This window comes from Polyodon spathula, chromosome 4, assembly GCF_017654505.1.
Source record: "Polyodon spathula isolate WHYD16114869_AA chromosome 4, ASM1765450v1, whole genome shotgun sequence".
Lineage (NCBI taxonomy): Eukaryota > Metazoa > Chordata > Actinopteri > Acipenseriformes > Polyodontidae > Polyodon > Polyodon spathula.
Genome location: NC_054537.1, coordinates 34,942,492 through 34,967,963, shown reverse-complemented (window position 1 = coordinate 34,967,963; position 25,472 = coordinate 34,942,492). Strand labels below are relative to the sequence as shown.

The 25,472-nt window shown below is 39.0% G+C and overlaps 1 protein-coding gene across 1 annotated transcript; it reads right to left on the bottom strand.

Moving 5' to 3' along the window:
• Nucleotides 1–9,847: 9,847 nt before the first annotated feature.
• On the bottom strand, nucleotides 9,848–24,379 carry LOC121314463 (protein APCDD1-like). The gene is made up of 5 exons (XM_041247764.1): nucleotides 23,734–24,379; nucleotides 19,492–19,675; nucleotides 17,822–18,353; nucleotides 12,707–13,028; nucleotides 9,848–11,332 (listed from the first exon to the last, which is right to left on the bottom strand). Exons 1-5 carry the CDS (start codon nucleotides 23,789–23,791, stop codon nucleotides 10,884–10,886), a joined length of 1,545 nt encoding a protein of 514 aa, XP_041103698.1. The 5' UTR covers nucleotides 23,792–24,379; the 3' UTR covers nucleotides 9,848–10,883.
• Nucleotides 24,380–25,472: the final 1,093 nt, after the last annotated feature.

Sequence of the window (25,472 nt, the reverse complement as noted above, 5' to 3'; positions counted from 1 at the left end):
CGCATAGCAACTGTGGAGCTGCTGAAAACAAACCAAGGCAGATGCTGTGTCCTTTATTAATTGAAGAGTTGTTACCACCTATTTAATACAATGCTGAGGAGTTGTATAGTTGCACAACCAAAACTACATGAAAGACAAGCGGCTGTCATTTTTTTTAACTTCCAAAGAGGCGTTTAAGCCCAGACAGAAGGGAGAAATGGCTTTCTGTTATACATCGGCAGCATGAAGATGGGTCTCAATGGACTCCACCAGACTCGAACCATCTGCAGCGAATATTTTATTCATGGTAAACAGATACTTACAGTATAAATTACAGTAATACACAATCATAACTTATACCAAAAAAATAAGCACAATATTGTAACATGTTAGTAGTGTGAAGAATAATTTGGTAATGAGTATTATGCATAAATTTACTCCATGCTTTTTTTAGTACTCTGTACTAGTTTACCACATTAACATCAGGTAGTGCAAGATTAGTGAAAATCAGAGTCCGTGAAATCAGACAAAATTTCCCAGGTTCCTAGTTTAACAGGTATATGCCCAATAAAAGAAAAATGACAGCTCTAACCTGCTATCGCTAGCCAACCCTTTCAGGGTGCGGTGCCGAAGCTGGGCACACTATGGTTATCATGCACTCGGAAACGCCCACAGACAGGGCACACAATAAAAACCATTACAAATTAAAAACTGAACACTAACACTGAGCACTGCTGCTGTATCCTAGATAGATAGATAGATGTATGATTAGTTTACTTTATGACATTAATATTGGAAGAGTTCATAAAATTAAGACATTTAAGACATATTATTCCAGCATTCTACTGGAAAACAATGTTAACTAAGCAGTGTGTGCTGGAAAGCCTTGTCAAAACATGGATCAAGTCTGAGTGCAGTGGTGGTGTTTATTTAGAATTCTGTCTTTTTCAGCTTTGACAGCTCTCAATGTCATTTAAAATTTCTTAAATATATAATTGCGTTCTGTTTGTTCATCAGCTGGAATTAACTGATGCTCTATTGATTAAAAGAAAGATTGAACAATAAATCCCTTGTCCTCAACTATTATTATCACTGCATTGGTACTGTAATTTTGATTATTTTACAATTTGTACAGCTTGAATAAATAATTCTTGGGTGGTATTTGAACTACTCACAATTTTAGTATTTACTTTTGGTATATTTACTGCGTAAATGGGTCTTAAATCTTCTAAAGATTAATCTTAAAGTCTTAAAAAGATGTTAAATTTGCTCAGCTGATAGCTGGAGGAACCATGTAGTCATTTTGGTTTCTCCAGCTGTCCTGTTTAGCACAGCATTGTTTATTTTTTCTCGATGTTTATCTTTAAATACTATGATTATCATCCCTTGAGAGACAGTTTCAACTTGGTTCTCATAGGAGATAACAAATATGCTTTCCAAGTTACAACAACCAATTGAGGATGAGGGAGATTGCAAGCAACATACTGCTACTTTCATCATGTGGAGCAGCTAGGTTAAAATGTAATTGCCCGTTGTCCCCTTGTGGCTATTATTAACTTTGAAGGAATTATCTCTAGGAAAACCCACAGGTCTTGTGAAATAATGAATGAGCTATAGCCAATTTTTAAAAGTAAGTATTTACAGTGGGCAGTTAAAAAAATAAAATAAAAAAAATAAATAAAAAAATGAAAAAAATTAAAAAAAATGTGAAAGTGATTTCTATAATTAAAAAAAAAATCTATTGAAAGATGTAAATGAAAGTAGAGATTCAGCTTGATAAAACAACACTTTATTACATAACATGCATAAAATGAAAAAAAACACGTAAAAACTAATTTCATACTTTGACAAAAGTATTTGAGCAATATTTGAAACCCATTTGTTGCTAATTATTGACAATTATCATGATTGAAAGCAACACCTGATGACAATTATAAAAAAAAAAAACATAATCAAGTGCTGAAAAATAAATTGGAAATTTCTGATTAAAAAAGCAACGAAAATGGTTAAAACTAAAGAGTACAGCAATGATCTCAAAATGGCAGCGATACAACTAAACGCAAAAGAAGAAAGTACCAGAAAAATAGCGGATAGCCGAAAAGCACTTTGTGGGCTATTCCTGACAAACGCAGGAGAACAGGAACTACTGCAACTAGCTGAAAGGTGTGGAAGACCAAATAAGATTTCTGCAAAGTCTAGAAGAAGAATTGTTTGAGCAGCACCTCGGATTACTGCAAAAGATTTGATACAAAAATTGAGAGAAGATGGTCTAGAAATTCACAAGCAAACAATTCAATGATACTTTAACAAGATGAATGCCCACGGGTAAGATACAAACCTTTGTTAAAAACTACACAAAAAAAATGATTGGAGTTTTCCACTGAATACTTGAAGAAGCCTGATGATTTTTTTTAAATGTTATTGCCCGACAAATCCAAAATCTAACTTTTTTCACCAAGAAAGCAACAATATGTTTGGAGGAAGAGAGAAGAACTTAAAGAACATTTCGTCATGCCCAGTGTTAAACATGGTAGAGGTTGTGTGATGACATAGGCTTGTTTTTCTTTCTGAGGCTCTGGCATCCTTTATTGTAGAAGGATGGGCACCAAAAATACTAATGTAAGGGTGCCCAAATACTTTTGTCAAAGTATGAAATTAGTTTTTGCATGTTTCTAATTTTATGCATGTTATGTCATTTATTTTTATTATAAAGCTGGATTGCTACTTTAAAACTACTTTTATGCAACTGCATACTCCGCAACTTTTGGTGGGGAACAAAGAGGGGTTTCGTAGTGTGCTGTTTATTTAACGGTTTATTGTGTTCATATGCAGTTTAACCTGTGGAGAATGATGCGTATCAAAAATATTGAAGGTAATTTCTCAACTGGGTAAAATTTGAGAAAGGCTTGCTGACGTGACTTAACTTTGGCCTGTGACCACAAATAGCTGGATATTGGGGTCACCTGACTTTGGTTTCCGGATGATAAAATACCTCACATTGGTGTATTCAATAGGTCAGATGGATTTGTGGGTGTTGTACAAGAAATATGAACCCCCCCCCCCCGCAAAGCTGCCATTACCTCAGTATCTCCCAGAAATCATTTGAAGTAGTGCCATGGATGTTACAGCTGCATAGAGACAGTACACTGAGTTATAAAGCTTCTGTTTTTCAGTTTTATTGGTTTTAACCAATAAAATACCCCGATATTAAGCAAATTGTGGCGAAATGTAAATCAGTGCCTTGACACACAAAAACCCCACAAGAATGTGCCTGTGACCTTAAGGCTTTTGTTGTGGAAGACAGCAAAGGAATAGAAGGTAGAACTTATGTTGTCTCTAGACATTAACACTTGTTTAATATTGACACCACATACGGGAGACCTCACTTACAAGCATCCCAAGCATGACGCCATTTTTCTTTTCAAGAGTGACTCGAGGAGCCTGGTATCAGATAAATACTTGTTGCTTATGAGTACAATTTCTGCTAATTATTGTGTTTTACATAATGTATGCAATATTTTATTTACGATGCCATTTTTTTTGTTATTATTATTATTATTATTATTATTATTATTATTATTATTATTATTATTATTATTATTAATAATTACCTGTATAGTGCGTACTACAGCCTGTTGTTTGTTACATCCCGCAGCGGCCTTGTGCCACATGTGAAGCCAGTGGCTTGTTGCTCCTTCCCAGGGATCAAGCAACATAAGTCGGTTGACTTGTGCTCTCCTCACAGGTTGCTTAGCTCTGTAGGCACAATTGCCTGGAATTAATAACTATTGTCAATATAAGTACATATCTGAACTAATCTTTTGGATTCCTTCTTCAGTACACAGCATGCAAGGCAGCATACTTCCTAGCACAAAGGGGGGGGGGGGGGGGGTGAGCTCTCTGACCAGTGGACTTTAACTGAACCCGACACAAAGGGTCTCTACAGGATCGTAAATAGATCAGAGTATCCGATCAGAATTTATGGAGAAAACTAGAGCTGGAGACAGCAGAAGGAAGTCAAAATTAGATAAGGTATATTCATCCCATGCAGGATGAGGCAATCCATTGTCCCACACAATGGAAGACAGTTGTAGGGTTAATGTATAGGTCTTTATGGGAAAGTCCTATATAAGAACTGACCACTTGCTGCCAGAACTGAATTGGTTTCCGATTTGATTCCCGAACTGGTTTTGGAGTCAAACATGGCTCCATAAGAGAAGACAACATAAACTTTATACCGCTTTACTGCAAGAAGATTCTGTACAATGCAATAAACGAACATCCAAGAAAGTTCCCTGTCGGACTCCTGCTGGAAGAAAAGAGACGTCTGCGAGACAGTTTATCTACGAGTCAAGAAAACCTTTCCCAGTTTTGACTAGCTTCTGTTTCAGCCGTAAAACCCAGTAGCTTAAGAGACTGTTGTCTGCCCACGGGTGAAGCAATCAAAGAAAAAAAAGGACATACCTACAAGTGTGCAGAAACCCCATCTTGGGTTTGAAGATAAAGGCGCCCCAACTTGTTTGAAGATTTGTTGCAACAAAGTGAAAACTGAACTACAGCAGAAGATTTATTCTGCAGACGTTTGGTCTTCGTCAAGGAACCGTTGAGTATAATTTCATTACCTTTCCTTTACAGAACTAGAGTAATTAATAAAGTATACTTGTATAATTGTTATTAATCAATTGTAGTCCAGCCTTAACTGTGATATATTATTTGAAGAATTGTAATTGAACAAGGTTGGTTTTGCATGTAAATGTTAAATGCTCGGGTTTAATTAGTTATATTGCCTGTGAGCGGTAAACACAGGGCCGCTGTCTGTGTAGTTGAGCTGAGGGTACTGTCAGCAGAGTGACGTCATCACCTGCTAGCAGATCCGCGCAGCCAGTACTGAGATTGAGACAGAGGAGTTAACGTACTGTGTTAGAATGCAATGCTGAACCTATACTGGATGTTAGGAAAGCAATAAGATTCCACCTGTACTGTAGTTAAATGCATTATTGAGAAACAACATATATAGAGGTATATACATTCAAGGAATAAGTGTTTACTTGTGCTGCAGTGGTGTGTATGTAACTCAATGATTTTCTAAGCTTTTTTTCTTTTCTGTACCATTTGTACTATTATCTAATAAACTGCTATGATATTTTAACCTACCTGGTTGTGGTTGTTTTGTGCGTTGTAATTCTTCAATCGTATACACGTCATTAAATAAAATGATTATGATGAGGTCTTAATTAACGTGAATGAATATTCAGATTATTTAAGAGATAACTAATAGATTGTCTTTATTTAGTCAGTGATCTAATATGGTAAGGGTCATATAGTATACATTCAAGTTGATTAACGCACATTAATTTGAATGAATGAAATCAAATTAACTGTTTAAATTAATTATTAACTAAACTAACTAGCTCCAGCTTGAGTTAAATAAAAATTCTCGTTTTAAGTTACGAGACGTTTATTTCTTTTTTCTGTGGAGAAATATTTTTTTCTTCTTGTATTTTCTGTTTTTTTTTTTTTTTTTTTTTTAACAGGAATACGCACACAGCTGTTGTTGGTAGTGCTGCGCTGGACCGAGATGTGCTCTTCAGTTGAGCTTGCTTGCAGTCTCATTCCACTGTATCTCGCTGCCGTTTTGGTGACTGCTTTTGCATCACCATTACGAGGGCTGTTAGTACCTGTAACAAGCAGGTTTCCCTCAGTCTCGTGTGGGTACTGACTGTGTGGTTTTGCCAGTAGCATGTATAGGTAGGCATCCCTGTACAGTGCTAGCTGTGGTAACTGTGAACCGGTGGACCCGTACCGTTACTGTACAGAACCGGGACCGAAATTACTGCACCGGTACCGTAGAGTACCAACCCGGTACTAAAGTCACCGAAGCGCTACTGAACCGACCCGGTGCTACATTCACCGTACCAGTACCAAACCGACACTGTATTTTACTGACATGGTGCTAAAGTCTCCAAACTGACTCGGTATCATCCCGGTTCTGACCCGCTACCGAACAGTGCTTACATCCCTGGTAAACAAGCCGGTCTTGTTCGGGTCTTGACCCACCTAGTTGCTGTCTATAAGTTGACTGAGGCGGCACCTGTACATTGTTTACAGTGCACTGCATTGCTACTTGCATCATGCCTGGGTTTTAGGCCAATCTGCCTGTTGAAGACAAGCACAGCAGATGTTCCTCCTGCCTGGGACCAGAGCACGCCAAGGAGGCACTGACTAACTGCAGTTTCTATGAGGTTTGTCCATCTTTCTCCAAACGCACGCTGGAGAACCGTCTCTCCTGCAGCTCTACAGAGCGCTTTGAGTCCCTTACACCTGCACAGCGCTCTTCTACATCACCCTCTGGTAGACAGGTGGCTGTGTCCTTACCCCACGGCACACTGCCAAGGGAGATCGTACTGCGCACCTGAGTAAGCCATCTTCAAGGTCTTTCTCTGCCTCTCCTTTCCCTCCATAAAAGAATAAGAGTCGCCGTTCCAAGCGATTCAGTGGACTCAGAGCAGATGTAGCTCTGGGCAGCTGTTTCCCACCAAGGAATGGTGTTCGCAGTTACTGCATGAACGTTTGACCCTGCCTATCCCCTTGAAGCCACATGGGGCTACGAGCGCAGATTGGTAAAAGGATGACGTGCTGTCCATCGCCACCTCTGAAGGGGTGGGTGAACAGGAGCTGGCGTTCCTGTCTGGGGATGTGGAGGCTTCAATTGCCGCTTTGGTACAGGTGCCTAATTAAGCACTCCTGTCCAAAGATATCGGTATCTGCCTCGACAAGTAATGCGGGGTCTCGGAGATGATCCTCAAGTGTGCCTATTCAGTCAACGCCTGCCTGTTTGGGACAAAGCACCGCTGCTAGATGCCCCTATTACACCAGGGCATAACTTTGGTTCTGCGGTGGACGAGATGCTGCAGCACTGGAATCCACAAAGGAGTTTACCCAGTGACCAGCCCCAGTGCGCAAACCAGCGGCAAACTGACGCCCTAGGCCCCAGCAGCCTCAAAGACCAGCAGAGCGCCTGCTGCCAGAGAAGGCTCTAATAGGTACAACCGCCTGGCGCAGAGACAGAAGCCTCAGGCCAAACCACAAGCCGTGCAGCAGCTCTAGAAGTTTGCTGCCACAGGCCCTGGGCTCCTTTTCAGGGAGCGATTTGGAGTATTAGCGTCACTGCATCTTGGACATCTGGGTACTTGCTACCATTCAGACCGGCTACTCACTGCAGCATGGTCCCCCTCCCTTTCAGGGTGTGAATGTAACATTAGGTGATGTCTCAGGAGGTAGCAGCTTAGCTGCAAAAACAGGCTTTGTGCATAGACCTCCTCCAGTTGGAGGCAGGGTCCTACTCCAGGCACTTCTCAGTGTCCAAGCGGGATGGTGGCCTCAGACTGATCCTCCACCTCAGACAGGTCAACCTGTATCTGAGTTGGAGGAGATTCAAAATGTTGAACATGCAACAGCTGCTGCAGTCCATCAGGCCAGCTGACTGGCTCACCATGGTGGATCTCATTTCTTGCTATTTGGCCTCTCTCTAGCTCCCCGTGCCTTCTTGAAGTGCATGGATGCTATCCTGGCCCCATTGAGACTCGGAGGTAATCTGAGTGCTCAGTTATCTTTTGTGCCCAGTCTCCAGCACAGACCAACATGGAAATGGTCACCGGTCACCTTAAACGGTTGGGTCTTACAGTGAATCACATGAAGAGCCTTCTCAGACAGCCATCTATCTAGGACTGTGCTTGTACAACAGGTCCATGCTTGCAAGGTTTGTGGAACCCTACTTGGCAGGGTCTACACTTTAATGTTTTAGAGCTGCAGGCAGGTTATCTAGCCTTGCAGCATTATTTACAGAAGGTTCGAGGGAGACATGTGCTTATCCGTACAGACAACGCAACAGTGGTGGCTTAAATCAACCACCAGGGCGGCCTCAGGTCGCCAAGACTCCATTGTGTGGCCCACAAGCTTTTGCTCTGGGCACACAAGAACCTCTCACTGCTGGGTGACAAACTTGGCAGTGGACCTCCTCTCAAGGAGAGTTCCCAGTGCCTAAGAGTGGAGGCTCACCCCGAGGTGGTGAGCCTCATTTGGGAGAGGTTCGGGACAGCAGAGATATATTTCTTTGCCTCCCAGGAATCAAATCATTGCCCCCTGTGGTTCTCCATAATAGGAGGCGGGACCCATTGGTGGCAGATGCCTTTGCACACCTGTGGCAGAGGCAAACGTTGTATGGTTTCCCACTGCTGGCCTTGGTTCCATTGTGTCTGGAGAAAATCAGGAAGGACCGGGCCAAGGTGCTCCTAGTAGCCCCTTATTGGCCCAGGAGACTGGTTTAATCTTTTGCGGTCCTATGTTGGACCAGGTCCGACATTACAATTTTCCCTTTCCCATCCGAGTGAGACAGGTAGGAGTCGAAAGAAGCAGAAAAATAAAAATAAAAAAGGGCGTATCTGATTACCCAATGCACCACAGAGATAACATGGACATAAACAAAGGAAACAGCTGCTTCTGCATCCAGAGCTCAAAGAATATCAGGGACATTTGCAGAGATTTTTGAGATGTTGTAGTAATAAAATAATGACTTGGACCGTATTATTGAGGAGTTTGGTGGTGAAACGAGAGATCAGGAGAGGATTTATCAGTATGCACGTCTATAAAAAGGTATGTGAAAAATACAGCTAACAAGTGGTGGGGCTTGGCTGGAGATACAGTACTGAGTTTACTTTTGTAATTCATTTACTCTGGGGGGGAAAAATATATATTTTAAACAGCATGTGTAAAATAAACAACAAGTGTGAAAATAAATTGAATAAAGCACTGAATAAATGGACCACAAAGGGTTAAACACTGATGCAGCTTCTGAACAGTCAGCCGTGGAGACTGCCCAAGCGTAGTGACCTGCTCAGTCAGGAGCAGGGGACCTTATGGCATCCCGACCCATCGAGCCTGAAACCCTAGCTACTTGTTACTGTTGTTCCTAATGGTAAAGCACAAGGAAGCCTCTCAGCTTAGCCTTGTAGCTTTCCAGTTGTTCTGCAATCTTGCCCTTGTGATATCTTTGGTATACTCACCCATTAGGTAATGGTTACATTTCGTACTTAAAAGAGAACGGTAGGTTATTATCATAACCCTGGTTCCCTGAAATAGAAATGTAACCATTAACCTTCAAGGTCGCTGCGTCCAGGATTGCAGCAGGCTTGAAGGAAGAATGATGTCGAGGTCTTTGAGTGAAGTATTTTTATGTTCTCGGGAACAGGCCATGATTGCATTTCAGGTTCGTTGAGTGGCTTTGATATATCTTATTGAGGTTTTGGGTCTTTCAGAGGTAAATACTCATACGGCAATGGCTACATTTCTATTTCAGGGAACCAGGATTATGATTTGTGTATAAAGAACACAATGTTTATTTGAAGTTTTGGCTGTTTTGAGTTGTCCTTTTCAATGTGTCCTGGAGGTTCACTGAGGTTCACACATTGTGTTCTAGTGGTTGGATCAAGGGCCTTCTTACATACATGGATATTTCAGCTCAGCCACTGACTCACCGAGGGCAAGTCGTTGTTCTACAATTGATTAATATCAGGCACACACTGCAAAATAATGTCTCAACTAGGCTATACAGGTACAAAAAAAATGTTTTACTCCATCTCTTCTTATGCCAAACCCTTGCAGTTTGGTTTTGAGGAGGATCATTGTTCCATACTCCCCTGAACCTGTACAGTGTGCGATCACAACCAATGTTTTAAGTATTCTAATGTCAGCTTAGTTTTATATTTCAAATGCAGTGAATTTTACATTGTTTTTCCTTGGAATCGTTTTTGAAGGGAACATGTAAAACTTCACCTTCACCTCTGGAAACCTAATAAAGGTGAGAACTTAACACTGAGATAGCTCAAAATATAATATACAATATTTCATTTGGATAGTTGATCCAGTTCTGCAGAAAAACATTCTACAAAGCCATCTGCACCAAGTCTGACACATCATCACAAACAGTGGTAAAATTGTACAATTTACAAAAGTAATTTTTTTTTTTTAAGTGCCAGTTGAATCCAGCCGGGCTGTTGTAATACTAAACAATAGCTTATAGAAACTAAAGGCACTGATCACATAAGAGGTTCACAATAAAACAGCCCTGAAAACCTTTGAACTGTTGTTTAAACAGACTTTGAAATGATATAAATAAAATAACGACGGAGACCCTTTTGTAAAAGGAATAAAAGAAAGAGAGTGGCACAAGAATCTGACAACACAAATCTGCTTAATAAAAGATTAAGAAGAGTACAAAGAAAAGTTTTGATTTTAGTTTGTTTGCTCGGTACCCCTAAACCTGTTGTATCTGGTCCATGTTCCCTTTGTGCAGTTTCTGGAATTAGGTTAGCTGGTGCTTCTACAAACATTCACTATCAAGTCTGAGAAAAAAAAAAAAACAGAGATAGCGCCACATTCTTCAGTATAAATCTGGATTGTTAGGCATTATATGGCAAGGGTTTTCATTTTTTCATGGTCATACTGAAGCCACTAGAGCAAATAAATTGACAAAACACAACATTTCAACTGTGTTTGTCTTGTTTTTCCTGCTCTGGCATATGCTGTCTCCCTTCAGGTCAACACCAGCTGGAAATATAGATATACATCTGCTGCAGTAAATGTTATGCAGCAGTTACAAGTCTAAGCTTGACTGGACAGAGTTCAAATAAAACTAATTGAAAAAGTTCAAAGGAATGTCTTTCCTCTCTCCCCACCCCCTCAACCTCTCCCCCCAAAAAAGAGCAACAGCTCTGAGGTGTTCAAGTGCATTAGGTAAATAGACTTCCTTTGAGGAAAGGGCCTTCCCAGCCAGGGGGTAGCTCAGTTTCCTTCTCCTTTTTGGATAGCCATCGGTTTAAACAGGCTGCCTTGTGTTTATTTCTTCTTTAGCTTAAGAACAGGAGAAGGTAGACCATGGTGAGGACGCTGAGAGTTCCCCTGTGAATGCGGCAGTTTGTGTCTGAACCACTGTTGAAGCGGAGGGCCCTATCAATCTCATGTGAGCTCCTTTCGGAGTCCTGGCTGGTAGAGGAGCACTGGCACAGAGGGGTCTGGAAGGACGTGGCCCTCTTCTCGGGCCGGTCAGGGCTCGATCCATCACTGGGTCTCTGTCCATTATAGAGCAGGTAGCGCCCACGGGCATCCTGCTCCATGCGGAACAGCTCGTACTCAGTGTGGGGCAGACGGATTCCCAGCGCCACACAGCCATTGGTGTGTGTCACATCCTGCTCCACCCCAACCTGCCAGGAGCCCTCCTCTCCACACTCATTGCCATTAAAAACATTGAGGAGGGAGGCAGTGGCTACATCCATGGGTGTCACTCGCATGTGGTTCACTGTCAAAGAGAGAAACAAAATCACAGGTAAACGACGATGAGAAGGAAAGGCAAAGGGGAGCTGGGTGCTAGGCCAATAACAAACCAGATACATCCTGTTTACTTAGCAGCTAGGCAAATATGCTGTTGCAATGCCACCTATCCAGTAACAATGTATTCTCCCAGTTTATGTAACACTATCTCAGTCCTTTATATACATTTTTTATAAAAGGGGGGTGAAAGCAAGTAGATATACCCCTACAATATAATCCAATTATACTGTTAAGCACGACAAGGCCAGGTTTCTTCTTTCTCTTGTAGGTTGGACAGAATGCACAATTCTATATATATATATATATATATATATATATATATATATATATATATATATATATATATATATATATATATAATATACATGGTACTGAGTAGGAATGACACATGGTGCTGTGCTGAGGTTTCTTCTTTCTCTTGTAGGTTGGACAGAATGCACAATTCTAAATCCACCCTTTGCTTTACAGGCCTACTGTTTGTTTCTTTTTCAGATTTTTTTTTTAAATTTTAGTTGATAGCTATTAGGAAGTGGATCAATGCTTCAATTAGAGACTGGATTAAAGACAGAAACTGCAGTGACCTACTAAATTATAGAATACAGTCAAAACCAGGAGCCCGTTACGACTGTTTGTTCTGAGCACTGATTGTAATCTGTGTTACTCTAAAATGACCTAGTCTTTGTTTTATGTTTTTCAACAGCTGCAAATGCCAATGATGATTTGCACTGTAATATATTTATAATTAATATTTAATTTCAGTTTTGCTATCATCATTCAGTTCAGTATGATATCTGACTATAGATCAATTCAGTTTGCTAGATTAGCTGGGGAAGCAGATGAGTTCAATTAAAAAAAAAAAAAAAAAAAAAAAGGGATCCATTTGGTTTAACTAAACTCACATCACATGTTCAAATTATGATTATCTCCTGAAAAGCAGTCAACAGTTAAAGACACATGCTGCTAATTGTGACCATATTGAAACTCCTAATGCCTTGAATGCTGAAGTCAAACCAGAAACCCTTTGCTTTGCTTGCTTGATTGCCAAAAAGAATAGCTGCCACGCTTGTCCCTACACTTATAATTTGTCTGTGTTGCCAGTTGCACACTCACAGCAAGGAGACTAAATGATACAAACAAATATCAATATCATCTTTTTTATTCGAGTTTGAACTGACAGGCGCATAACAGTAATGAAAGCCACTTTTTCTTCTCTGCATTGTTCTTACCGTGTACTCTCTCATAATATTTAATATCTCACTTTCTATTCATTTTTTTTTGCATGTAAATACATGTTTGGGGCAATATTGTGATGCCGGTTGTTCTTATGATTATTCCAGCTTACCTTTGAAGACAAACTCTGTCCCTCCCATGACCTTGTTGGAGTGCACCCCACGGCTATAGCGGCCTTTGGCATAGATGGTGAAGGTAGGGTGCTTGCATACAGGGTCGGAGTAATGGTAGTAGTTCCCCTCCCAGGTGTTGTTCTTGTCATGGAAAACAAAGTGTCGGGTGAGAAAGAGCACCTCTGGCCTCACCTCACACCGCTGGCTCACCCACTGGCCGTGCAGCCCGATGGTCAGGTCTGCCTTCGGGGGCAGGATGGGAGGGTGGTGCTCGTCAGACCGATAGATGATGCGGCACGCAATACACGTGTGGTCGTGGTTCTGGAATATCAAACAACAAATAAGCATCTTGACTCTATTTTTCAGATCAAAATTACTATATCACTGTCTTTAAGGTGTCAAGCACAGGGATCTGAAATCTTACTTATTTTAAATCCTATTTTTTTATTTTAATGTAAACAATAGTTACACTATCTATACGGCTTCATTTGATCATTTAACATTCAAAAAAGTAAAAAATAAAAAACACATTGGACAAGACAACCATTTCATCCAATCAACATTCTAATCTAATTGATTTTGTCTTTCAGTTCAAGCCTGATTAATACAAACATTGTCTTTTTAAATATACCCGAGCCCTTCTCACTTTGCTGTAGATTTTGCAGTACCAAGTCAAGTTTTGTAAGAACAGACACTTGACATAATTTATGACAATGGACCATCACCTGAGTTTGTTTTCCTGAACCTTATATAATATTCATTTTTATAACTGCTTTAAATTCTGGTATGCTTAATTGTAATTGTTTATTGTAACATGGTGTGCTTTAAGAAGGTGAAAGTGGAGTTTACAATTTCAAATTCCTTTTGTTTAAATATATTTACAGTTAACTCCCAGAGTTTGGTCAAAGGATTTTATTTATAAACAAAAGGTTCCTTCCTTCCTTTCTGGAATGTTGTCAGCGATTTCCCTGGAGCTCAAAGTCTCCATTTCAAGCTACCAGTTTAAAACTAACAGACAATTTTTAACCAAATGTTTTTTTTTTTATTATTATTTTGAAACAGTTTTTCTAGTACAGATTGTGTAATATTAGTTACTTGCAGTGAATCAGGGAATCTCTCTTTCAGAATTGTTTGACAAAGCAACAAACCTCAAGAGAGATGTGGTTACCATCTGGAAACCCCTGTAGATCTGATACGTCCCTGCTTTTGACAGATGCAAAATCTCAGAAATAGTGCTTTTAATGAATGATGTGTGCTATGTACTATGCTTCTGGGTCCTTGCTTAAAAAACTGAAGCTGCACATTTCAAATACACAAACGGCTTCACAAACCAAGTTTAATCTTATATTTTGTTTAAGTTTAATAAAGGGTCCATGAGATACTGTTTTTATCCTCAGGCTAATTTACGTATATAAATTAGGGGATTATCAGAATGTAAATGGCCAATTTAAAAAAAAAAAAAAAACTTAAAAATCTATGCAGGTCGTTTCATTGAGGGACTTATTTGAATGACCTTTGAAAATTACTGATACCCTCATCCAGACCCACCTGCTAAGCATTTGTCAGGACTACAATACATACTGTAACAGGTAAAGTAGTCCCGGTTAGTGTTAACTGGGTGGGTCTTTTGTCCAAGATCAGTGCTAATTGTGGTTTGTGAAACCAGTTGTAAATCAAATTTTGGCTTTCGTGAAAAAAAAAGAAAGTATCCCTTATTAAAAGAGTTAGTTTGCTGCATTTTTTCACAGCTATATTGCATGGCAGTATGTAGGTTGCTTTAAGGAACAATAACAACTTTAATTTTTGGGTGGATCACATTTTGGGAAGATGGGGGAGCAATCCATTTTTTTTTATAACGTCTAAGCTACAGTTTGGCAACTTTAACACATTAGATGTGGACTTTTCCATTTCAGCAGTTCAGTAAACTGGGAACCAGTGAAGCCCTGTTAAGGCAAAGGATTGCATTATGGACAACATAGTAAGTACTGATCATTCCTTTGTTTTTATCAGTTTAAAGATAACCCTGGCACATCACTTATCTACAACAAGAACGATTGCACCAGTAAAACTTATCTACAGCAAGAATCAATATACCACAGTAAAGAGCTGTAACCAGAACAGACAACAAAGGTTTTACAGCTTGCTATTAAACATTACCCTTTTGTGTTCATTGTTGATCTTTATAGCTTTTCACTGCAATGTATTCCAACAGGAGCATGGCTTTCATAACAAAGCATTCCCTTTTTTCCAAATATGGCATAGGTTTGCTTTGGAGATTAGGCAGATAGTTTACAAGCATTACACTTTACTGCATAATTGGAAGAACTAAAGCATCAACTTAGTTGTAAATGAAAAAGAAAGAAGGAAACAAAAGAAACTGTAGCCCTAGGTGACTTTTTTAGTTTAGTTTTAGCTTTTCTTTCTCTAACATTGACGTGGCAGCAGTTGTTCATGTGTTTAACTCGCTGATCTAATTAAAAAGGCTGCAAGGAAAGTATGATAATAGATGACAGCGGTGGATGAGCAGAACAGCATAAAAATGTAAAATCTTTCTTAATTGCATTTGTTCAGAATATATAGGGGTAGACTTTTGAATGGAATACTCAGGGCAGCTACAGATAGGATAGATAGGTATATTCATTAATAATGAGTAGCATAACCTTTAATCTAAAATAAATATAAGGAGAGTAGACTTCTTATATCCACTTAACACTAAACACGTAGCCATTATGGCTCTGATTCTACCACCCACTGTTTTTGATTCCTACACCGTTTAGGTATAGTAAAGACGTTTTTAGGTACTACTTAAACTGCATTTTTGCCAAAAAGACCAATCGCATCTGTGTGTACAGCTAAACTGTTTGACATGTATAATACTAGTAATAAAACTTGAAATAATGTGAGTTTAAAGCCTTTAAGTACAAAAATATTATTTCTACCACTATTAATGCTAAGATTCCAGGCACTTAGAGGAATGCTAATAATCTTACATTAATATTCTACATGAAAAAAAAGTAAGCGCAGATGCCAAAAGCAAGTTGGACCTTTTCCCAAAGACCAATTCTTTTTATGAATTAATACTAGCTTTCAACAATACAGAAATGTTCATTATATTGACCCTCATTGATACAAAATAGTACAGCTTACTGCTTGTTTGTGTTTCTTTCAATAGAGGGCACTCTAATACAAACAGCACAAAATCCCTTGGGCCATGCAAGCTGTTTAAATGCACTTAATGGTTAGTGGTACATCCTCTTCCCATGCACTGTTTGAGATAAGAGGGGAGCAGACATGATACACAGCTTGGTGGGTTTGTACTATGTACAAGGCTGTGCAACCCTTTTATTCTGCCTCTTGTCAAGGGACTGGGCTGGGATTTGGTTGCCATGTAGGCAACACACTGTATTTACCATGCTGTAGCTCACTGAAAGGGTTTGGAAGTGACCCAATTGCATTTGTTTCAAGTTGAATTCTGTGGATTTGGCACAGACACAGTCATTCAGCATTCATTTGCTTTCGATTATAATTCATTTACACCACATATATCCAATGTGGGGTTTGGAGCATCAAGATGTAGAATAAACAGAGAGCTCTAGGGACAGGGTGGAGCAAGTAGTGTATGGTGTGCTTAATGTTGCATACCCAGGGAAGTTAAGAGACTGTGGGAGCTAATCGCTTAATGATCTGAGCCTGGTTTCAGCAAAACAGCTATTGAATGACTAGATGGTGCTGGTACAGCCTCGTTTTGCTGGTGTGAAGTCTAACTGGTATTCAGTAAGGTCACATTTCTGTAAGCTCCAGGTGCAAATAAAGCATGTTTTTTTTCAGATTGTTTAGTTGAAACAGATTATGAAATACAGAGGAAAATTGCTGTGCACTATTTAGACTTCAAGTTAATCGCTATCAGAGGCCAACTGTCAAGTTATTAATTTTTTTTCCTCTAAATGCTGGCTTTCTAATTAATTAATTAATTATTTTAAAAGGGCAGGCAAGTACAATGTCCGTACGTCCGTCCCACCCACCCACCAACTAGTCCCGCAAATGAAAAGTTATAAAATGTTACATTAAAACAAAAGCAAAATTAACATACACACTGTGAAGGATTTCACTGAATTTAAGCTTGTTTGCCCCTTTTTCACAGACCCAGACATTGGTGTGCGACTTTGTTATTTACAGAAATAAAAAGAAAATTGAAAAACAAAAACCTAACTAGACTTTTTACTTTTTCATGCTGAAGTCATACACTGGATGGCTAACCTGTTTACCAGTAATAAATTAACACTTTTACACACACAAAAGTTACACACTATTACTGACAGCCTCCTGCCATCACACTGACTGCAGACTGCCCAGAACAAACATTTTGTCTCTGCTATATACCTGCCTGCTTATTACAGGCAGGTATATAGCAGGTGACGCCAATTAATTAAATAAAATAGTTACATCTGCGGCTGTGCAAACACAGCCACATAGATTTATCAGGCAGGGACAGAAATTAACCCTATCCCTGCCAACCCCCAGTACATTTTTTCAGGCAGGGATTTGCCCTGCCACAGTACCCATACTGAGTATTATTAATATTTGTTGGTACTTTTTTAATTTCAGACAAGATGAGCACTTTATTTATTTATTTTTTTAATCCAAAGACATTTGGAATTACATAAAAAGATATTTTTGGGGGTGTCATATATAATATATGCTCAATTACTGATATCATTGTTACTGTATAAGGAATACGTTTCCAAAGATTTATCGACTGATTAGAATAAGGAATGTGTAAGAAAAGGGCCTTGTTATATTTCCAATAATTTAGATGTTAATGTGTTTTTTGGAATAACTTAACAAAACGCTAAAGAAATTCAGAAGGCCACTGTTTTGTTTCTGTTTTGTTAAACTGCTTTTCCTAAGTGAATTCCAACCTGTTTGCATCTGTTAGAAAGTTAAATACTGTGAACCCTGATTAACCCTTGCACAACATGACAGGTGGAAGAAAACAAGAAATGTTGTGTTTTAGGTTCCTGAGAGAAACATTATATAGGTGGATTGCATATTGAAGTCATATGTCTAAATAAATTATCTAGGGATGGATACTTCAGGCTGAGGCCATTCCTTACCTTGGCATTTTGCAGAGCAGCCTGGTAGCTGGAGGGCCGGTAGTACATTCTCTGGGCAGGCTCTGTGTGGATATCCCCCAGGAAGAGCTCCTCCACCAGGTGGTCCAGGTTGTGGTGCAGGTACTGCTTCTCCACCCGCATCAGCTGCAGCTCGTGCATGGCAAAGTTGAGTGCCCGGGAGCAGTCGCAGCCCATGCCCTCGTTCCAGAGGTCGAAGCTGATGTTGGGCTCCCAGGATGCCTCTCCTCCCACCATCCCCCTGCAGCTGCGGTTCAGCCGCTGGCTCATCTCTTTGGCCACTGACTCGCTGTGACAGATGATCTGGATGCGGTGCAGCTGGTAGTCGGCCTCCGTGCCGCCCCGGATGATCCAGGAGGCCTGTCTGAGACGCAGCTTCCCCCGGATCACCAGTGTGTAGGTGGGTGTGGTGCAGTGGTTGTCCTTGTAGTAAAACTGGTAGGCCTTGAATGTGTGGTTGTTGTAGAACTTGTACGACCTGGTGATAAACTCGGGGCCCGGTCTCACTTCACAGCTGCAGGGGGAGGTAAACAAAAATGCGATTAGTATTTTAGAGACATTTTGTCAACAGCAGAGGGAGTGGCTTTATACAATTGTACTGTGGTAGATCATGGTAAAAGCACAAAAAGTAAAACCTCTATTATGTAGACTTCTATTACACAAACACCGCTGTTGTCTGAGCAGGCCCCTGGTAACCTGACCTGTCTGTGCAGTGATGTTCTGCCCCACTGTCATAGAGGTAATGTGCTACCTGCTATAATGTGTTGTATATTGTATTTCTTTCTTTCTGTTAGTTTCCAGGTTAAGAATGTCATATTAACTTAACAATTTTAGTAATACAATAATTAAAAGGAAATAATTTGGTTTTCCGATCACTTGCATTTTCTGAGCTTTTGTCCCATTTTAGTTAGCATGATAGCATCTTCAGTGTACTTTCAGTATAGCTGTTTTATGGCCAACAAAAAGGTTCTATACAGTTACAAAAAAACTATGATGGAAATCGTGGAGTTGTTGAGTCCCATTGACCCCAGATAGAGTGGTGACAGACACTTGTGTGTATACACACCTTCAGCTGTGACTGGTCATGTGAGAACAGAAAGGTTGCATGGGGAATAAAACATCAGGCTGCAAATGTCTGTATTGGAAGTTTCTGTAAACAAGGTTAGACACTAAACTTGTCTTAAAATGTTTCAAGAAATGTTAAATTAACGAACAGTTAAAATGTATAATATTTGCCATTTTTGCCTTGTACCTTTGATTTACATATTTTGTTACACCATCAGATGACATGTTTTTTGGAAAAACAAACATCTCATAAACGTTAGCTGATATGGTATGATATTTTATTAACCAGGATTTGTTTCTCATTCCTTACAAATATTGCTTTTGGTTCCTATTTCTTTTTGTGGGCAAAATTAGTTCATTCTATAGGGTTATGCAAAACTTTTGGCCATAGCTGTAAGTGTTATGAATACTGAAACTTAATAGGACCTGTTCTTCACTCAAGAGAACGGTGGTCATAATAGACAGATGGTCTTTATAACCAGAAGATTTGCCATATGGATTATGTCACATGGATATTGATCACTATAGATAAGTGGTCACATTACACAAGGGGTCATACAGGTTTGACTGTAATGTTTCATTCTCACCTTGTAGAGACCCAGTGTCCCTCAATGTTAGGTGGCATCTGCACTGTAATCCTGGCTCCATTGTGCAGATGCTTCAGCATGTGATGACACTGGAAATCCTTAGGCAGCCTGCCGATATTCTTCTCCAGTGACAGAGGGTTTGACCTGCTGTCTGCATAGTGTAGCAAGTTGCACTCTCCCACACCTGCACAGCAAGCACACGCAACAAGAGAGGAACTGAGCATTAACACATATATGCTTTATGCCATCAGCAATTTCTGCCCTGTTTAATATCCTGTTATGTGTGTTTGGTATAATTCTCTTTTGCTGTTTCTGCTTAGATTATTGATTGCCACAGTTACTAATTAATGTGCCTTTTCAATTAAGGTAGCTGCTCAATTTCTGAAGTGAGTTGTTACTGTAAGTTTGTAACTTGGAAAACTAATTGGAAATCAGTTACACAGTGGACAGGACAGACCACAGCCAAAGCAATTATTCTGCAAGTCTTTTCAGAAGCAGGACATTTTTATTATTGGTGGTTAATAAGCATGATAAAAAATTGTAGATGACACACATATTAAGATATTTAACAGGTAACAATTTTAAAATGTAAAATATATAAAGTTGTAATTCTAAAGACAATAACCCACTTCTTGGTTTATAAAAAGCAGTACAACTCAAGGAGACAGAGATCAGCTGGTTTCTATGTGTAAGTGCAAAAACATTTCTATGCAGCTGGCATTATTAGATTAAACAAGTAATGACTTGCTATTACCAGTGGATGCAACTGTACAGAAAAGGTCTTCCTCTTTGCTTTGTAAAGGATTGCTGTGAAGCTTGCACTTGAAGGCATTTCCCCCTTGCTTCCACAAACTGCTGAACTGGTTTGATTAATTGAGTGCTTCCCAGATTGTTCTAAGACTGGGGCTGTTGAATGATTAGCTTTTGATAGTTGTACACAAAATCCCACAGAGTTAACCATCTATTGTTTTCTTTTTTTTTATTACCAATATTACCAGTAAGCGTGTCAAGGTGAAGGTGAGGCTACTGTATGCACTGAGAAGACACAATGTGTGTTTTGAAATATTTAAATAAATTAGTGATGAGTTTGTAACACCATATTTTACTTCAAAAGCTGAACAATTTATTTTTTCTTATACATGAGATAACGTGTATGACCTCAAACGTGAGTATTCCTTTACAATTATATATATGCTCCTGAAAGCAATGTTATGCATATACACAAACACACATAGCAGCAGCTTGTGGTCATCACCATCAGAAGCATGTTGGACCCCTTACCACATCTGCAACATCTTGTACACAGTTGAAATGGCATCAATAGACTGGAAGGTATACCAGGGCCAATTTATCCTGTAACGGTGGTTACCTGACCCCAAAACTCCAGTGAAATGTACACCTTAGGACAGTGGTACTCAACTGGCCCTCGAGAACTATTTCAGTCCAAGTCTTTATTCCAACCAGGTCCTAAATTAGTTAATTGCCTCTAGCAGGTTCGATTAACTACATTAGAACCTGCTTAGAGTAAAAACCTGGACTGGATTAGATCTTGAGGGCCAGGGTTGAGTACCACTGGTCTAGGATCTCGGTTTGATTAGGTTCAGCTGACGGAACATGGCAAGGTTGCTGTCGAAGGCCCTGCTGTTTTTCAAACCATCCCAGAGCATAGATGGTGAATGGGAGCATTGATGTCTTACCAGTATCCATACTTAAAGCCGGGTCTCAAAACATCTGAAATGATGTAAGCGGAGTGGAAATGAAACGATACTTTTTCGAGTGACTTTTTTATCATGTGTGGGGAAAACACACCTATAAATGAGGATTTAATGCAACGTTTTAGGATAACGTAGGAAAATCATAAGGTAATGTTTTACAAAGATGAACTGTACAAGCATATGCACAGACAGGTTTTTTCAGGTATACTGTGATTACAATACTCGCTATAACTGTGGTTAATAATGTATAACCAAGTTTGATCATAATTGAATAAGCTGAAGTCTGAAGTGACATATGAATGTATGTGGAGCTGGGTAGGTAGAGCAGCCTCTACTACATCCCTATTGCTATGGCTTTGATCGCCAACCGGGGATAATCAAATTAACAAACAGGTTCAAAATAAAGATTCCAAGGTGTCAAACTATAAAAAGAAACAGCGGTAAACAGTTGGAGGTTTCTGTAAGTAACAACAAACAGCCAAGTACTAGAAGATATTTGATTTATCTTGCTTATCTGGGTTGTTTGGCTATATCGTAGGATTTAAATAAATATGGGTTATATTTAAGTAAACTTTTGATGTGTATAAGTACTGGATAACTACTTAAGATGGCCCTTTGTGGCTTGGCTGAAGTGCCTGATTAGAATAAATTGTTCCTGCAATTACCAACCAGATGTTTCGGAGTTTGCTGTTTTATCTTTAGGGTTTTTACTTGTATTTGCTCTTCCCTCAACTGAGAAATAACTTTGTGTTAATTCATAATGAATGTTTTGATCACTAAAAGTATATGCTTTACAATCAAATGAATCATAATACTAAGGCAACTCTAAAGAGGGTTGTAATTAAATAACAATGTGTTATAAATCAGATCGACACTTTTTTTTCATGATTTTAAAATTGGTACTGCACAACAGACACTCTGATGAATAATAAATCGTATAAGGTTCTAGTTTTATAAGAAAGTCATCAGCAGAGTATTCAAAACACATTATTAAATAAACACGACATAAGCGACTATTATGCTCATTACGAATACACACGGTTAAAACGAAACAGACAGACAAAATAAGTATTGTTTATTTCATTTAGTTAGTTAGTTCATTAGCCCAATTCTCTCAATCATACAGGGGCGCTGGAACTAGGGGTGCTGGGTGTGCGGCAGCATTGCTTTGCATGGCTTCCATCATATACAGGGGTTACAGTTTTGTTCAATGGCTTTCAGCACCCCCACTATAAAAATTGTTCCAGCGCCTCCGCAATCACCTTAATGTTAAGTCTGATTCTAAAAACGTTTCAAAAGAGAGCTAAATATTGTAACAGCGGGTAGTGATCATATTCAGTGTAACCCTATCGGCACTTTTTTTTTTTTTTAGAGAATTTACAGATCTCTTAATCGTCTCTGATTTACTTCACTTTTCAGTCTGAAATTGGAACTACTCTGTAATTCTGTGCAGATGGGCTGTCTGAGCGCAAAGCTATAATCTTCTTTTCCCTTAACTGTTACAGTTAACTGTCTTTTCCAACTTTTGCCAAACACAATATTTTCCTCCGGACAAGTTTACCTATATGATAACTAAATTCAAGTCTTCTGTTTGGTTTTCTGTTATCTGTTGCGCAAAAACTATTTGTGGTTTTTATTTTTTTGTTTACGTGATCGAGCTCATGATAAATCAAGTTCGGTCAGGTATCCAGGTTCTTTCCTGGATACAAAAATAGGAATTATTACCATTTATTTAATAAAAATAAAAATATTTTTAGTTTTATTTTCTTCATTATAGACAAGACAGCTCCACTTTCTATAAACGACGCACAGTTGGTGGTCCTGTGGTCGCAATGATACAGAGTTTTATTTTATTTGTGCTGTATTAATGCATAGATTAAGCGTTGCACAAGTACTTGTGCTTTGCAATTAGAAAGTCTGTGAAAGTCAGTGTTTAATTAAAGTAGGATCTACTATAAATCCTAGATAGTTACAATGTCTGGGTTGTTTGTATTTTTAAAAGCCCACTGGCAGTTTTCTAGATTTTAGTATATATATATATATATATATATATATATATCTATAATAGATATATAGATATATATATATATATATATATATATATATGATATAATTATTGTCTGGTATGTATATGGTAGACGATAATCATATTGCGTGTAATTAAGCTAGCGCAAAATTCGAGCACACTAATCGTATTGGGTGCTGCTGCGATAGTTAAAGGAACATTATCGTACTGTCAAATTATTTACTGTTTCATGCAAATCCTATCATAATTTGCAGTTAACATTTTTTTTTTTTTTCCACAGCATGTAGAATATAACGTGTACTGGTAACTCCTGAGCATGTAAATAAATATGCGTAGTCCACACTTCCTAATGTCGTGTGTATGTTTACTGTATTCTTGGATAACACATTGAAAATACTCATCACAAATAAAAACTATGCATTTACAATGTATTACCCCAGCTACAATTAGGTATTAGACAACAGAGCAACCATTACAAATATATACATATACGATACTTACCATTTATGATAATAAGGAAAAGAGAGATGCGCGTTCCAAGGAAAGCAGAAAATGACATTTTTATCCTAAAGACTCCGCGGGTTCAAACAAAACGTCTTTCGGGCTGCGCTTTATTAAATTTGACCTTCTCTGGTTAATGTATAACCCTACTAATCTATAAAGAAATCTGAACTTGACAGCCTTCAACAATCGAAACATACACGTAAAGGGAAAGTAAATACGTGTTTTTTTTTTTTTTTTTTTAATTATTATTATTATTGTATTTATTTCTGCAACACTGTCCTGTTGAATGTTAAAATCCGAATTCTGTTTTTCCAAAGAAAATTCCAGTTGGAGTCATTTGCATCCTGAAGAGAGGATACTACATTAGACTGACAGCAGCATTCACTTCAAAGGGAACTACAAAGTGTTAATTTGGCTGAAGCTTTTAAGGTTTTTGATTATCTCTGAGGCGTTTTATTTTTTCCAGAAACCAAGAGTCGAGCCTATCTTATTGTCTAGTCGAGGTGTACGTTATCTTTGAACAACTGTGAATAAGTCAGCCTTGTGCGGCAGCGATCTAACTGAGAATTCCAGTTTACCCGACCTTTCTCCATGCCCGAGATCCTTTGAGTTTCTGTTTGTGGCCGCTCTTACTAGCTCATATTCACACGAAGCAGAGGAAGAGGAGGAGGAGCATCGGGGGCGGGACTCGTAGCACTCCATCAAACTGATGAGAGATTTCCCTTACTGAAATCTGAGTCTAAACTTGGCACTGGGGGGATTAGACATCAAACGACAGGAAGGTGCTGCGTGAAGCAGAAATATAGGTGGTTTTAAGGATATACAGTACTCCTCAGCTTCACCATGATCTCGTATGCGCAGTAGGGTATTTAAGACACAAAATATCAAAAGCACTGGAATCACTGTGTTGAAGCTTACAGACGGTTGCAGACTGTGAACTTAATTTGCACTTTCAAAAACACTGCAAAGAATATCTCCCGAACCTTTTAAATGTCACACCTGGTGTGAATATATGCAGTACGGGTTTAGAAAAGCATGAATTTAAGGTTCCCATATAAATAATAAAAATAAAATAAAATAAAAAATACCCCCCCCCCCCCCCTCACCATGGCACATTATTTGAAACCCAGCCCATTTAATCATGCCAGTTAGTTGTTAGAGAACCAGATGTACTTACCTCAAAGAGGATATTGTTTATAATCAGGGGCAGGGCATTACAGTTTTTTGTTCCCTTTGATTGCCAGCCTGGCTGCCAACTAAGCAACGACATTAACTCACCAACACATCTGGGAAACAACGATCCAAATTCTTGTGAGAAGATTTATTTGTTGCTTTCCTGGGAAGAAATGGGCACATGCCTGCAAGTCCTTTCCTTTGTTGTGTTTTCTGCATAATGCTCAAAATCAGAAAACCAAGACAATAAATAAAAACTCGCTGGCAATTGTAATCCACATATCGGACAATAATATAAAAATACAAAGTATATTCAAATTGCACATTAGAGTACAAACTTTAATAAATCCTGTCTGTTACAATTGTGGTAGTGTAGCCTTTATTGCTATTGCATATGTTTAGTTTCTGCTGATATATGGTACCTTTAAGAAATAACACAGCTTTCCTTTGGAAGCTATAGTTTTAAAGTAGTGGTGACTATCAAAACTACTTGAGTTTTGGGGTTCCCGAGTGGCGCATCCAGTAAAGCACTCTGCGTGGAGTGCAGGATGTGCCATATAGCC